The sequence below is a fragment of the Microcebus murinus genome, chromosome 3 (assembly GCF_040939455.1).
Source record: "Microcebus murinus isolate Inina chromosome 3, M.murinus_Inina_mat1.0, whole genome shotgun sequence".
NCBI classification, from domain to species: domain Eukaryota; kingdom Metazoa; phylum Chordata; class Mammalia; order Primates; family Cheirogaleidae; genus Microcebus; species Microcebus murinus.
The window spans coordinates 88,453,892-88,470,334 of NC_134106.1; the positions used below are offsets into that span (position 1 = coordinate 88,453,892).

General features: G+C 43.5%; 1 protein-coding gene across 1 annotated transcript in view; it reads right to left on the minus strand.

The window, feature by feature from the left end:
- Positions 1-2,340: 2,340 nt before the first annotated feature.
- The window catches only part of HS3ST1 (heparan sulfate-glucosamine 3-sulfotransferase 1), a 30,190-nt gene continuing 16,087 nt past the window's right edge, over positions 2,341-16,443 (minus strand). The window contains exon 2 of the mRNA XM_012737589.3: positions 2,341-3,411. Within this exon, the coding sequence (XP_012593043.1) occupies positions 2,367-3,302 (936 nt within the window). The 5' untranslated portion in view covers positions 3,303-3,411 and the 3' untranslated portion in view covers positions 2,341-2,366. The remainder of the gene's footprint in view (positions 3,412-16,443) is intronic.

Consider the following 16,443-nt stretch of genomic DNA (forward strand, 5'->3'; position numbering starts at 1 on the left):
AGGGCTGGTCCTGTCTTCCTTCTACCTACCCCCCTTGCCAACAGGGCATGCATCAACCAGACTATCCCCATCAGGGCATTTATAGGCAGTTTGCAAAGAGCATCTTCTTGGGAGTCAGCTACTCTCAATAGAGTTTTCTCTCAGTCACCAAATTCTTGGACAAGCTTAGAAACTCGATTTAACCTCTCTAGGTCCACTTATTTATTCAGCTATTAAATGAGTTTGATAAAAGTAAGATCCAATGATATGCTGCAGAGGAAAGCACTCTGTGTATTGCAAAGCAGCATGTCCATGGGGAGATTGCTATAAATATCTCTGCTACTTCCTCTGGGAAGATGGTGGTTTAATGACAACCTTGATGGGTTCTGAAGAGGAGGGCATCTGCTTTGCTGCGCGTGCATGACCTGGGGTGGGACATGGGCCATGCTAAGGTCAGGCCAGCCTGGAGCTGCTGAAACATAACCAAGGTGACTCACTTCCCTGATAACCTGGCTGAGAAAACTGCAGGCTTCTTCTTGCCCTTCCTCTAGCTGGGCCACACCTCTTAGGACAAAAGATGTTTGGTACCAGAAGAGAAATGTCAAGTCAAGTCAGGAAGAGCTGGCTCTGAGTTTAAGATTTTCCTTTTGAGTTCAGAAAGAGTTTGGCAATAATTAAATAACCTGTGCTTTGTCTTTTAGTGGACTCTAAGCCCTGCCTGAGAGTCAATGTGACCTTGGGCAAATTTCTCAGGTTCTCTGGGCCTATTTCCTCCTCTTTAAACTTGCTATAATTTCACTATTAATGGGGTTACTTGGAGAAATTTCAATGAATTCTTGTAGGAGAAATTTCAATGAATTCGTGTAGGAGATGGCCAATAATGTTTATTTCTGTCCTTTTCCTTAAATATAAACTATATTCAGAAATGGTTTATTTTGCTTGTTTGTATTTTCCCTTTTACTGTGATGAATGTTTTACTTTCATACACACTTGAGGATCTGACTTGAGGGAGGAGGAGGACAAAGGCAATATACATAGCCTTAACATTTATACCCCCACAATATGCTGGGGAAAAGATGCAAATAAAAAAATAAAATTTGGTTTAAAAAAAAGAAAATAATTGCAAACCATTTAATTCTCTAAAAGAAAACCTAAATGAAGAGTGCATAAAAAAAACCTTAGGATCAGAGGGGCTTATATGACCACCTGCAACAACCTGGCTGTTCAAGGGCAGAAGTGAAACTCACATCTTGCCTCTAGCCTTTGGGTGTGGCTTCCAGGGGTTTCATATGTGCTACCCTTAACTCTTTTTAACTTCAAGTCTTGGAGGGTTTACGTTTTCTTTCACATTCAGGGCTCCAAAATTAGAGTTGATTTTGTAAGATACACATATTTATATCTCAATGCATATGGTATATATGTCTATAAATGCATATTGATCTTTCAGGAAATAGATAAACAGACTCCCAGACTAAGTGAAAGGCCAGCCCTTAAGTCAGCTTTTCACAGACTCTACAGGATGAAGACACACACGGATTTTGCAATTTATGTTTTCTATTCTAAGCAGCATTCTGGAAGCCAATTGCCACCTGGGATAAAGTACCCAGCTCTAAAATAATTCTGAAGGCCAAGAGTTTAATCCCCTTTACTGCAGGGTTTGCCCCTTGCTAAAATCGGAAGTGTACGCAAATATTCTCTGAGGCAAAGATGGACCACAGGGGGCCTCTAGCCAGTTGTTAACTACTTCTGCATCCTTAATATTGCCTTGTTCACTTTGAGTTTATATGGGGTTAAAATCCACATTCAAGTACCTGCTGAAGTTGGGAATGGGTAAAATTGCCACCACCAAGAAGCTCAGTGAAGATAAATCTTACAATGCAAGCAAAGAATAAATCTGATGAACACAGTGAGATATTAAAAATTAAAAAGAGCAATGCAGAAAGGAAAAGGGACAGAGAGGAACATAATAGACATGAAAAACACTTTTTTTTTCTTTGAGTAAGGAAAGAATCTAGGTTTTGAAAAGAGTACAACACAGAGAGCTGTTTTGAGTTGGGGGCAAGTTAATTATATTCAAAAAAAGATACTGTCTCCAGAAAAATCTTTTTTTTTTTTTGTTGCAGTGAAATATTTTAGTTCCTTCATATAGAGACATATTACACAATGTTAACAACCATGAAAAACAATACAAAATGCCCTCCATTTAACAAGTAGAAAAATATAACTAGTATATATGGCAATTGTGAATCTAATACTGTACAGAAGTAATTTATGGATTTTACAAATAAATTATAGCTTAAGTTGCCTTTTTAAAATCCTTTCTCCCCCCCGCTAGATGTACACCAGAACTTACAACAGGAAAGTTTCCGAGCCTAGTTTATTGTAAATCAGTGCCAGTCAAATGTTCTGCCGACAAGCTCGAAGAATTTCTTATTTGGCTCGTGAAAATATTCGTGCAGTTTGTTGAGCAGTTTGGGATCGACTTGGGGGTGCGCCCGGCCTTTGGACTCGTGTAAGCAGCGGTCCCGGCCACTGTCCCGCAGGCAGTAAAAGCCCTTGGTTTTGTTAAAGTAGAAGTTCGAGGCATTGATCTGCGGCGACAGCTTCAGGAACCTCTCGACCTTTTGGATCTCGGGGAAGGGGTCCCTGATGAGGCGGTCGCCGTCGACGATGTGGATGCGGCGCAGCGGGAAGAAGCGCAGCCAGTTCTGCATGTGCACGTGGTACAGGCTGCGGTTGAGGGCCTTGTAGTCCACGTTGAGCCGGCCGTCTCGCACCAGGAACTCCTCGATGGACGGGTAGGGCTTGCGCTTCTGCACGTGGTTGTAGAACACTTGGGTGTAGTCGGACAGCACGCGCTCCGACGGGTCGCGCAGGATAAGCAGCAGCCGGATGGCCGGGTTCATGCTGTGGACTCTCTCAGGCACTTTGGGCGACGTGAAGTAAGCGGGGGTCTTTTCCACCGTCAGCTGGCGCGGGGACGAGAAGGGCATCTGGCTGAGGTACCAGCCCAGGCCCTGGCTGTAGTGCTCCTCCCAGTCGAAGAAGTGGACCTCGTTCTCGGCGGCCGCCACGTCGGGGTGCAGGCTGAGCATCTCCAGCAGCGCGCGCGTGCCACCTTTGCGCACGCCGATGATGATGGTCTGCGGCAGCTGCTGGGCAGAGCCGTTGGGAGCCGCGCCATCTCGGACGTCATCCTGGAGGGTCCCCGCTTTCCGCAGAAGCTCCTGCTGACCCGGCTCGACCCCCGGGGCGGCGGGGCGGGAAGGCACTAGCTGGGGCTGGGCCACCAGTAGCACCGCGCCCAGGAGCAGCGCGGCCATGCCGGACACCACCGTGGCTTCACTGGGCCGCGCGCCGCTGGGTCATGAAGCGCTGCAGCGGGGAATGTCTCCCGATCAGTGGCACATGGGTGCCGCAGGCCTCCAGTTACTAGGGAACAAAGGGGGGACATATTAAGCCAAAATAAATGCAGGGGTAATCAATCCAACTGACCACTCTGTAGCCACTCTGTAGTAGGCGCTACACTCCCTTCCCTGCCCGCCCCCCCAGCTCCCCGAATGCTCAGTTTCTTCATCCAATAAAGCACCAGGTGGCCAACATTTCCTACAAAGGGCCAGAAGGTAATTTTTAGGCTTTTGAGGACATAACTGTCTCTATGGCAACTCCACTCTATGCTGATATAGATCTAACGCAGCTATGGAGAACACACAGAGGAATGGCCGTGCTTGTGTTCCAAGAAAACTTTATTTGTAGAAACTAAGATTTGAATTTCATGCAGTTGTCATGTCATTAAATACCGTTCTTCATTCTATTTATTTATTTATGTACTTATTTTTGCAATCATTTATATGTTTAGCTCTTTGGCCACACAAAAATAGGGCCAGGTCTGGCTGACGGGTCATAGTTTGCCAACCCCTGCTATAAAAGGAAATGATTGGGAAGGTCCTTTATACCTCAGCAAACATCAATGAAATATCTACTACTTGCCAGCCCCTGGCAGAGGGGCAAGTGACACAGAAACTGGCTTGTTTCCGTGCCCTACTACCCTGCCAGGGATTCCTAGTCTAATAGAGCAGGTGAATCTGTATGGAAGATTGAATATTTAGTCTTGATGCATTACCCTGCAGCCAACCATCACCATGGCCTCACTGTGGGGGAGTGTGCTTCCTAACAATTTGGTTTGGGCTTGGCCAATGGCATGTGCACAGACAGATAATGGACAGAAGCCTTGTGTGTTTCCACCAGCTCTCTTTTACTCTTGCATGGCCAGGAGAAGAATGCACCCTGGCCAGCTTATGGTCCCAGGGGGAGGATGAGAGCCACGTACAGCAGAGCCGCCCACGAGTCCACTGCATGCAGCATGGCCATCCCAGCTCAGGAGTTGAGAATGCACCAACTGTGGTTTTAAGCCACTGATTTTTGGTGTAGTTTGTATTGCAACATGAATTTCGGAAAGGTTCATTGATGCAACCTGACTACCGGCATCAAGGTGATATATATTATGACTGTAATTTAGATTCTATGAGGACACATGTTCGTTCATTTTGCCTGAAACAATTGGAGATGGCTTTATAGTAGAAGAAATGTTTGAAGTGGGCCTAGAGGAATAAACAGGTGAAGTTACTAGAAAGAACAAAAAGCCCTCATGTGTACAAAGCTTCACTATTTACAAAGTGGTCTCACATTCGGCTCCAGTTGATTGTCACCACAACCCTACAGCACAAGGCAGGGAAGCAGGAAGGGTATCACCACCATTTTCCACATGACAGTCTTGCCTAAGGACATAAACGTGGTCTATTTCAAAATTCACAGCTCAAATTCAAAATTCTAAATGCAAGACCTCTTCCCACAAACCACTTCCCTTCTACCAAACTTCTCCTCTTTACCTATCTGAGGTTTATCACACTTAGGCAAGAAAATCCCTCAGGGACACAACTGCCTGCCTAGATGCTGCCAGTTTCCAAAAGATGGGTGAGTCAAGGGTTCATGTTTTTAAGAAGCTGATAGACAACAATCTGAGTTTGACGATCTCCCTAAAAGAGTAGATTGAAAGTTCTCATTTAAGTCAGCCAAGTTTCAACACATTAAACAAAAGGTTAGAGATAGGCCTGGCCTGGAAACTGTGGGATTTACAAAGCTAGTAAAAATATCTCGATCAAGAGGATTCATCACCTTCTTTATCACAGTTTTAAAGTTTATTTCATTACTTTAAAACTTGTCCAGAATGAATAAATGGATAAAGTCCAAAACTTTCAGTTTTATGACCAACCAGTTGATCTACCTCTGAGATTATGTAATCTGCTTTGAAAAACATATATTAAAGATCAAGCAATTAAACAAACGGAAGCTTTTAGAGAACCACAATACACTGGAGAAGGGCTTGAGAAATTGCGATGAAAGCCTTTAGGAAAAAAACAAATGTTTAGGCAGGGATGGCCAAGCAAGATGTGGTTTCAGGTTGGTTCTTCTGATTGGATGAGCTCAATTTAATGGGACATTTGCTTTAGTCAACTGAAAGTTTCATTACGTTTCAGTCGAATTTCATTTCCTTCTCAATTGCCTAAGTGGGTTGACCAAATGGACCAATTGTGCTTGCCTTTTACATGTCTGGGGTGTGAGTATGTGTGCATGTGTGGCAGGGGGTGGGTGAGCCAGCAAGAGACTCTGTGGTGGGCACTACTGTCACCAGTGTGCAGTTCTGTATTCAGACTCATGCACAACAACCGATGCACGTCTCTCAATACTGAAGTGATAGAGCCAGAAGCCAGATGTGAAATTGATATTGTCTAACTGTTCATGGTCTTTCCACTCTAACATGAGGTGCCCTGGTTAGCACAGTGCACATGTGAGATTTTTTTCCTACCGGGGAATTACCAATAGACAGAAGGGAAGAAACTAAATATAGTTTGCTCTTCATGAAAAAAAGAAAAAGAAAAAGAAAAACCTGGGCAGTTAGTATTATAGTTTAAAAGCTCCTTGTCTGTACTTTAATACTTTCTAAAAATGTATTTACTTATGTCTAGACCTTTTTCATTCCAAAAATATTTGAGGTATATGGAAAAAAATTAGCTGAAGTCTTACATACACATATGGCATATATATACACACATACTATCTATAGCATAAATATATATAGCCCATACATATAGCATGTTTGTATATAAGACTATGTGTGTATATGTATAAACATGTGTATATGCATATATGTATTTGTGTATATGTTACATACATATCTGCATATCTAAATATATGTAACATATATTACACATACACAGTAGGCAATGGGAGCCAACTCCCTTTTTTTTTCCTACCCCTTTAAAAGTAAGATCAACTTCCTCTTGTATGGTTTGAAAATTTAGACTTCCCAGTGGCACAGACAGAATTTCTGGGCCTTTTGGTAACACTCTCAGAAAAGAAAAGATCCCCAAGCTCAGGTGAATCTATAAGCCATCCTGATCTTGACTATGGAATTATAAACATCAGAGCAGAAGAGAATCATTTAGTCTTCACCTCCATACCCCAAGATAACTTGCCCAAAGTCACATAGAAAATCTGCACCTATAACTCTTGGGTCCTCAATTCCAGATCTGTAGTTTAGCTGCTATTATTTCTGTCTCCCGAGTAAGAGGTTATAACACAAAATAATGACAATGTTTTTAGGATTCCAAAGAAGAGACATCCAACAAAATCTACCTAGCAGTGACAACTCTCTGCCAGCCAACTCTAGAGTCAGCTGACACACAGGTTATGTACAGCACAGGGTCATACTCATTCATTTGTTATCTTCAGTACAATGGTCAAAAGGAACTATACAGGCTTTGGAGTCAGAATTCCTATCTCTAGTTTTGACCTTAGTCAAAGTGACTTAAACTTTCCCAGCATCAGTGTCTTCATCTGTAAAACAGTCCTAATTCTACCTGTCTCAAATTGTTACTATGAGACTGAAATGAGATAATGTGTATACTGTGCAATAGAAATATGTGAGCCACATATTCGCGTTAAAATGTTTAAAATGTTCCAGGAGCCACATTCAGAAAATAACATACTTTACGTAACCCAACATATCACTCCAACATATAATCACTCCAACATATAATCACTATACAAAATTAATGAGATAGTTTGCATTTTTTTGTACGAAGTCTTCAAAATCCAGTGTGTATGCATCTAGCCTTACAGTATAGCTCAAGGCCACATGTGGCCAGTGGCAGCTGAGCTGGACAGTACAGAGACAGAGAACCGAGGACAGTTGCAAATCTTAATCCGAAACCTCTTTAAAGTGTGGGAAGCTCTCACTTTCTTAATAGCATGATTTCCTATCTATTCACAGATTAGGAGCTTACTGAACAGGAAAAGGACCAGGGAGGCAAGTTTGAATTTGCAGGCATCACAAAGACAAATTCATTATTCTCTCTCAAGAAATGAGCCAGATAAAATCAAACAAATGAAAGCTTTTGAAAGTTTGGAGTATTTAGATGGCATGTGCATGGGCAGAGAATGCTCAACAGCACCTGGACCTGAGGCCACATCACTTGGCAAAAGCAATGATCGGAGCTTCCATCTGTGGCACTTGCTGAGCAGGCACCAGGCTGACATGCTTGCACACAGGGCTCCCTTCAAGCCTCACTGGAAGTCCTTGAGAGAACTCGGATTATCATAAAAAAAGTGAGGCTCAGAGAAGTGAAGTGGTTTGTCTAGTAAGTTTAAGGCAGAGCAATGATGAGAAATGATTCAAACTCAGTCTGAACACACAAAGCTAGGGACCTTACTGTCCCTTTCACTCCTTGGCAATGTCTGGAGTTAGTATGCAAGTAAGTTCCTGGCCCCCTTTGTTTGATTCTTTGGTCCTGTTGAACATTCATGCCTGGTACCAATTCTTTGATGGGGGACAAAATTTTTTTTTAAGGCCCAGACTGGCTAGGATGGGCAAGATAAATCCTTTCCTTCCTTTTGTAGATGGGTCAATAGGTCCCAATGGGAGATACAGCCGCCTCCCTGTTTATCTCCCTTTATTAGGGAGGCTGTTTTCTGGGTGGTGCAGTGATACACCAAGCCCTGCGTTTTAAGAATTCACTAGAGTCCTTCCCATCAGCAACACTAGGCTTCCATGAGCCTTGCTGTGAGGACATTAACCACACGCCTGGCATGGGAAACCCAATGGAGTCCACAGCATTCTCCAGATGGAGGCTTCCTTTCCACTTGAAATTAAAGCTAAACTTCTTTCCAGGCTGGGGAGGCCCTTAGACATGGACTCTCCTGCCTCAGTTTGCTCCTTCAGCCAAGCTGCAGCCTCACTCACCTTTCTGTCCCTTTGAACCCACCAAACTCATCCCAGCATTGGGCCCTGACTTTGCTACTCCCTCTTTCCAGGATGCTGTGCCCCACGTGGTCTGAGCCTGGCCCTTCCTTGTCATTCTGATTTTATTTCAAATGCTAGCCTTCCCTGTAACATGAGCCCACCCTCACTCTTTTCATCACTTTCTTTCACATCATCCCCTTTCATATTCCTCATATACTAATAAAATGATATTTGCTTGTTTACTGTCTGTCTCTCCACCCAACAATGTATATTTCAGAGTCTATTTGTTAGTGTTTTGCCTTTCTCTGTTGCACACCCCAGGACCTGGCATGATTTCTGGCACATAGTAGGTGCTAGAGGCATAGTTTGCTGAATGAACTTGTTCAATGCAGCACACAGTGGGGCAAATGGCTGGAAGTTGCTGGGAGAGGATTTTAACTCAGTAGAAAGAGAAGCTTTCAGGTGGTGAATCTTCTCTCCCTGGAGAGTCAAGCAGAAACCAGATGTTGAAAGGGGACTCAACATGTCTAATGGTGATTAGAAAAGATCACCTGAAAGTCTAGGAAATATTTTAATTAAAAAAGGAGGGGAAGGTATGGAATAACCCTTCAAAAATATTTTAATTTTCTCCTTACGTCTCCTTATTACATAATTCACATCATGACCTAGATTTCAAATGTAATTAACTATAATATATTCTCTTGGTCCCACTACTAGAATGCATTCATGGATGAAATGAAATATCTAGAATATTTCATAAAAAAGTAGATTTTATACATGAGAAACAGTGATAACTGCCATCCCTCTGTCTGCAGGACACTTGCACAACGCCTCAACAAGAGACGGTGACACAAATGTCACAGGCAAGAATCTCCTCTAGGGTAACAGGGATGATCAAAATGCTCAACCACAAGCAGTTTAATGTATTTAATGAGAGGTTGGAAAGAAAGAGATTTCTTGCTGAACACCCATTGTGGGCCAGGCGGTAGGACTTGCGTATATTATCTCTTCTAATACCTGTGACAATATTGAGAGCTGGTTGTGCTCATTTTGTATTTTTTAAGCAATGAAAAGATGGTGAAGCGTAGTGGATCAGCAAAGAAGGTTTTGCAGTCAGAGAGATCCAGCCTAGAATTCTTACAGGCAACTGACCTCAGGTAAGTTTCTTACTTCTCTGGGGCTCAATGTGCTACTCTGTAAAAATGAGCTTAAATCTACTACATAAGGGCATCATCCTGATTAAATAAGATTACCCTTGCCAAATACTTAGCAGGGTGTCTGGCCTACAGTAGGCATTTAACAAATGCTAATGGCCTGCCTTTCTCCCCGCAAAAGGTATGGAAACATGCTATTAATGTTAAATGACCTTCTCAAGGTCAAAGAACCAGGAAGTATTAAAACTAAAATTCCAAGGGCCATCCCCAAAGCTTCTGCTGTTTTTCCCTCCACCTAAACCTTTTGAATGCTTCCTCTTGGGCAGTGGAGAGTGTTTTTCAGGAAGAAGGGGAACTTACTCAAAAGCAAGATAAGATAGCATAAAGCATGAGATCTATTACACTGTTGCATAAGATCTGCTTCTTTCCAAGCATCCCCTCGTGCTGAGTAATTTAACTTTCTGGCATGTTCTGAAACCTTAGAAAGGCAATCTGAACAACAAACGTGTCACTTTCTTTTTTAATCCAGCCAAACTTCTGGGCAATCAAACGTGTAAGATATTTATTCATCATTAAGATCCAAAATGTCTTTACGTTTGTCTTTGCACAACTACTCAGGAACACCTTGCAGCGGTGTCGAATGTCCATCCTTGCCAGGGCATCTTGGAAACCAAGAGATCAGAAATAGATTTAGTTTATGCCTGTCAATCTGTGAAAGGACAGTGATATTTTAAGACCTGCATAAATATTTATTTTTTTGAAATTGCCTACACTTGACACTCTTCAACAAATGTTGACATTCACTTTTGCTTGGATTTACTCATGGCAACAGTTGTGTGAGGTGGGATGCAGTGGAAAGAGTTCAGGGTAGAAAAACACGAGTCCAGATAATGTTAATAAGTTTCCTGGGACTACATTACTGTCTGGGGGGGGGGGCGGGGGGCGGGGAAATGTGTATTAGCCCCATTTTGCCCTTAAAAAAGAGGAGGACTCTTTGAACATCCCTTCCTCCAGACTTCTTTTCTGTACTCCCTTGAATCCCAGGCAAAGCTTAGAGGTTCCATATTTACAAAAGGTTAAGCATATGATGAACACAACTCTCTGGGACTGAAGGAAGGAGATGCCTTGGCAAGCCAAGGAAGGCTGCATCGTGTGGTAACAGGAGCAGGAATTTCAATCCCCATGTGACTCCTGAGCCTCTGAGTGCCCCATGATAAAGTGAGAATGTTACCTGCAACCTGTCCCGTGGTACCCTGTGGGTCTGAAGTCCCCTCACTCAATATTATTCTCCAGATTAGGGGCAAGATTAGGGTCAAGGATCCCAATAAGAAACTCAGATGGGAGGTGACTAACAATTCCCTCCAAGGATTTCTAACTGCAAATTAAAATCACCAGACATAGCACTTTTCAACCATGTCTATGCACAGGGATCACCTGGAGGTCTAGTTACAAATGCAGATTTTTATTCAGGAGGTCTGAGGAGAAGCCTGAGATTCTGCATTCCTAATGAAGGTGCTGTCCTACCCACCTACAGTCCTAGGAATGGCAAGGACCAGGAGAGCTCAGCATGCTGGTACTTAGATTCTGATCACACTGGCCTAGGGCAGGGGTGGGCAATGTCCTTTGTTTTTTTGTTTCCTAAAGTTGTGGGATTGTTTGTTTTTAATTTCAGGACTGAAAACAATTGTGGTAGACAATATAGGGAAGGATTAGCCTGCCATGAAGGTTGTATTATGGGAGGAGAGAGATGGAGGTGAGATGCTGGAATTAACAGATAATTTAGAGCCACAAACCTGTTCTCAAATGTCAGCTGTATAACTTAAAATCTACAAGACAGCCCTGAAACTCAGAGCCTGAGGATCAAATGCATTGACGCTATATATTTATTGTGGGGATTAAATAACACAGTACTTGTGGAGTGCTTAGGGTATTGTCAAATTGCCTAGCCTGTGACAAGCCCTCAAATCATGGTAGCTATTTTTGTCCCTACAAAAAAAAAAAAAAGAAAAAGAAAAAAATTGCTGTGTGGTATAAATGGGACTCAGGGATGATAATTAGTCAAACTCATTTGTTCATGATCCAAAGTACTGCAGTGACTCAACCAGACAGAGACTCAAAGAAAAGAAAGGACAGTGACACACAGAAATGATCTGGCTGTGTGTGGAACGGCACGCAGTAGGTCCTCTGTAAATGCCTCCTGAATGAATGATGAACAGCCAGGTGTGTGCAGTAGCCAGGCCCCACTGTAGGCAGGGGAGGAGGAGTTACTTCTTGACACATTTAATCTGAGATGCTGTGCACAGAAGGCAGCAGTGACCTAAATAAATCCTTCATTAGAAGCAGAAACGCACTGGCTCAGGCAGTGCGCACACGGCTCTGTGACAGGAGGCGGACGGGCTTCTCTTACTATTCAGTGCAGCTGAGTGGAAAAGGGGAGCCGCAGCAGACAGGCGGCAGGAGCTGGGCTGCCTCAGCCCACTCTGGTGTGTGTGGCTCAGCCCTGCTCCAGGGGTGACTCAAGCACTGCAGGAGCCTCCCTGCCTGAGGTAGACAGTCATCCATCACCCTACAGATGGCGAGCACCCACGAATCCCATGCGTTTCCCCAGAAATGGCCAGGAAAGAGACACAAGGCATCAGAGGCAAAGGGCCATGTGCCTGCCATCATATTGTTTTGTTTTTATCATTTTGCAGAAAGGGAAACTGAGGTAGGCAGAGAATGAGAATCCCAAGGTCAAGCGTGCGAGGGCTGAACTGAGTCAGAAACCTGCAGGGTCTCCTGGTTCTCATCCACTGGACCCCATGTTGCATGTTGGGGCAGGGAAGATTAGAAGAGTTCGAAGCTGAAAACAAATTTGGGCAAACCGAAGTAAATTCTTTTTCTGGGCCGGCAAAGGTAGAGAGACAATTGGTCTCATTTCTTGAGCTGGCCTGTTATGGACTGAATGTGTCCTCCCCAAATTCATATGTCGAGGCCCTAACCCCCAGTGTGATGGTATTTGGAGTTGGGGGCTTTGGGAGGTAATTAGGTTTAGATGAGGTCGAAAGAGTTGGACCCTAACTTGATAGGATTGGTGATCCTATTACAGGAAGAGAAACCAGAACTTGAGTGCATGTGTGCTCTCTCTCTCCTCTCTGAAGTGTGAAGACGAAGTCAGAATGCAGCCCCCTCCCAGCCAAAGAGGCCTCGCCAGAAGCCAAATCTGCAGACACCTTGATCTTGGACTTATAGCCTCTAGAACTGCAAGAAATAAATATCTATTGTTTAAATCACCCATTCCATAGTATTTGGTTGTAGCTGTCCAAGCTAATACACAGTCCTCAGAAAACATAATAAGGACAAGGAGTTTGCCTGGGACCTCTCCTACTGTTTTAAGTATCTCTAGGAGCAGCACACAGCTGCCTCTGAATTCAGGCAGGTGACACCCACATGTGATCCCTGCTGGCCAGTGGGGGACCACGGCATACAACCACACAAGGTCTGTCTAAAGAAGTAGCCGCTGCCAACTCTGGCAGATACGATCAGAGACCAGGGTCCAGAGTGGTGTATGATCTTCAGATTTTTCAGGATGCAACTGTGGATATTTATGTGAAAAGTCAGTCCCAAGTGAAGTGAAAGAAAGGAAAAATAAAAAAGAACAGAGGGCAAGTCTGCAAAGATTAATACCTAAGGTTAGTGCTTTGCCAGTAGGTGAGCCCTCAAACTTTTACAAGGCACATGTGATGTTTCTAGGGTTGCACATTGTTCCTGGAGATGCTGAAATAATCCAGTCCCTGTCCTCGAGGAGCACTCCTGTAACAAGGAAGACACACATGGAAGGTGCTAATCACCAGGCTTCAGGTTGGACCTAGATCCGGCCACAGCAACGTGAGGGCCCAGAGTAGAGACACAGAGCTGGCAGAGGAGCAGGAGGGCCTGGCAGAGTCCCACGGAAAAGGGAATGTTCATGCACAATCTTTGAGAAGACTTGGAGTTTCTTCAGCAGAAAGTCCCCCGGAGGCGTTCATTCTGGGTACAGTTTGCAGGAGGAGACACCCTGGGCAGGGTGGAAGGAAGTCCTTGGCCCATGCCTGGGTTTGCTATGAGGGCACGTACTATGGGGGGTGTTGGTGGAGATGAGGCTGCAGGAGCCTGCAGGCGCCATGACTCAAGAGGCTTCAGTGCCCCGCCTAGGAATTTAGAAGCAAAGTAGATGAAAAATGGCCTGGCAATGGAACAAAGCAGAAAGTCCTAAGCTTGAATCCCAGCAAGGCCCCTTTACCACGTATAGGTTCCGAATTGGGCAACATTAGTGGAAAATCTTGAAAACTTCTGCTCAGGTTTGGCCCAGGAGCTTGTTTTTATCTTTCTCTTTGGAAAAGCATGTTCCTAGTTTATCAGCATGATTTAAAAGCAAATATTTAGGAGAGCACTTAATATCGCCAGGCACCATGAAACACACAGGGTCAGAGCAATGGCTAACACACAGCCTTGCCTGCAAGGAGGTGGGGGGAGGAGGGGACTGGCATGGAAACAATGGAAGTACAGTACCATGGCGGGTTTTGATTTTATATTGGCCATATTGTTTTTTTCACTTTTCTGAATACAACTGTTGCTGATCATGTGACAGCACTGAAAAAAGTGATTAGTACACCAGTTCTTTCCTCTGTCCCACATGTACACACCATTACAATTTTCATTTGTCCCTTACTCGAAAAAATTTAATATGCATTATTCAAGTTGAATATCCCTTTATTCTGATGCTTTGGGTTCTACAAAATGAATTAGCACCTCATTTGCTTCTGATTCAAGCTTTAAAGTTATCTATAATGAATGTACTTTAAACAGTGGTGCCTGTTTTGTTATCTCACTAATCTTGAAATATTTAAATGCCATGTCATCTATCCAGAGGAGCAACACCCTTGCACTCTACACAACCCACTCCGTGATCTCTTTTTATGTCTTATAATTTCTCTATCTTCAGATTAGTATCAATGGTACGTGTCAAGTTAAACCATCTGGGGCCTAGGTCATTCATTCTTTCTGAATGTTGATGCAAAATGATTTATATTTCATGCTTTTAAAATGTTACTTATTATTACTTAAAGTATTTGAAACAAGCTGGCAAGGGGGGGAATTCAGGAATCACTCAGATGAAATAAAGGAGCTCAGAATGGGGAGAAGGCTGGCAGTTAGAGCCTGACTTTGCCTCCAGGTCCACCCTATACTGCCTCTGGGTGAATAAGAGCAGCCAGGTGACCTCTGTGTACCTCATTTTCCCATCTGAAATGTGGGCATGACAACATTACCAATCTCGTAGGATTGTCATGAGGATTAAAGGAGATACGACAGTATGAAGTGCTCAGGAGTAGTGGGTCTGGAGTATAGAAAACCGTTACCAAATGTCAGTTATTGTCACTGTCAGGTTTTCATCTTCCACTGTTGTAGCTGATAAAGGTTCTATTCAGGTGATCAATATTGCCAGCACAGATAATTTCAGGCACATAAAATGCATCTCCACAAAGTGTCCTTTGCTTGAAAGGGCTGATGCACTTAGGCTGAACAGGTGCTGAGCTGGGAGGCAAGAGCTGGGTCCCAGACCTGAGCTCAGCCTTGACCTCCATGTGACCTTGAGCAAGTCACAGACATACTCTAAGCCTCATTTACAACGGGAAATGATTGGATCATAAATTATAAGATCTTTTAATATCTATGTAAAACATGAAGGTTTCAGAGAATTAAGAAACATATTAACGCTTGTTTGTCATGGCAAGATACTAGTGTGCAAAATTCCAAATCAAACAGTTGCTTTTAGAAGTTAAGCACAAAGTTTTGTCAAGTGTGTCAGAATCAGTCTATTCTTTCAGAGGTTAAAAATAGTGACATATAAGAGTTTCTCCATCATTTTCTTCTAGAATTCTTATAGTTTCATGCCTTAGGTCTAAGTCTGTTATCCACCGTAAACGTTTGTACCCTTGTAATATGCTGGAAAAAAAAAAAAAAAACCCGATAGTGACATGTATTGAATTTCCAAGCTGCTGAGGTTTTCTTCATAAGGGAGGTAGGGGGTAAATAATACAATCTTTAGTGGGAAAAATGACTGTTTCCTTGGGTTGGTCCTCTCAAACTGCACTTGCTATGATTGTATTCAGATCATATTTAGCTCTCATTTACTGATTATTAATTGAGCACAGGATCTGATTAAGAGGTGGATCAGTCAGACTAGGGAACAATTCATAAAGAGAAAAAAGCATTATACTATTACAGACTGAATGTCTGTGTTACCCCCAAATTCATATGATGTTATTAAAGGTGGGGCCTTTGGGAGGTAATTAGGTTATGAGTCTGACGACCTCTTAAATGAGATTAATGCCCTTCTAAGAAGAGGCCAGAGAGCTAGTTCACTTTCTTTCTGCCATTGAGGATACAATGAGAAGTTCACAGTCTGCAAGCAGTGAAAGGGCCAGGACCCAACCATGCTGGCACCTCCCGGCCTCCCAGCCTCCAGAGCTGTGAGAGGCAAGTTTCTGTTATTTATAAACCACCCAGTCTATGGTACTTTGTTATAGCAGCCCAAGTTGACAAAGATAAGCATTGTGTAAAACAAAATATACCACGAGAAGAAGCCTTTCAGCTTGGGGTGTGTCGTGGGATAAGATTTTCCATATTTCCACTCCAAAGGGGCAGTTTAGGGACACTCGAGGCTGGATGGAGGTGGTTTGCTCCAGGGTTTTTCCTGCTTAAGTGATGTAAGCTTGGGAGTAAGGAAAATTATTTAGGACAACCGAGGAAGGCTGAGAGCTGCCATGGGGGTCCAGCTTCCTGGTTTTTGCCACGTATCACACTCGACCTCTCCCTAAGGAACTGGGGAAGCAACCTTTGAAGAACATCAGGCTGGGAGAGAAGCACCTTATCAGCTTGCCCAGAGTACACACAATTCAGAGTCCAGACACAAGCAGACAGGCAGCACATCAGGCACTTGGGAATTGGAGACAAAGTTGTCACCCGTCCTGCCCCTTCCCTTAAACA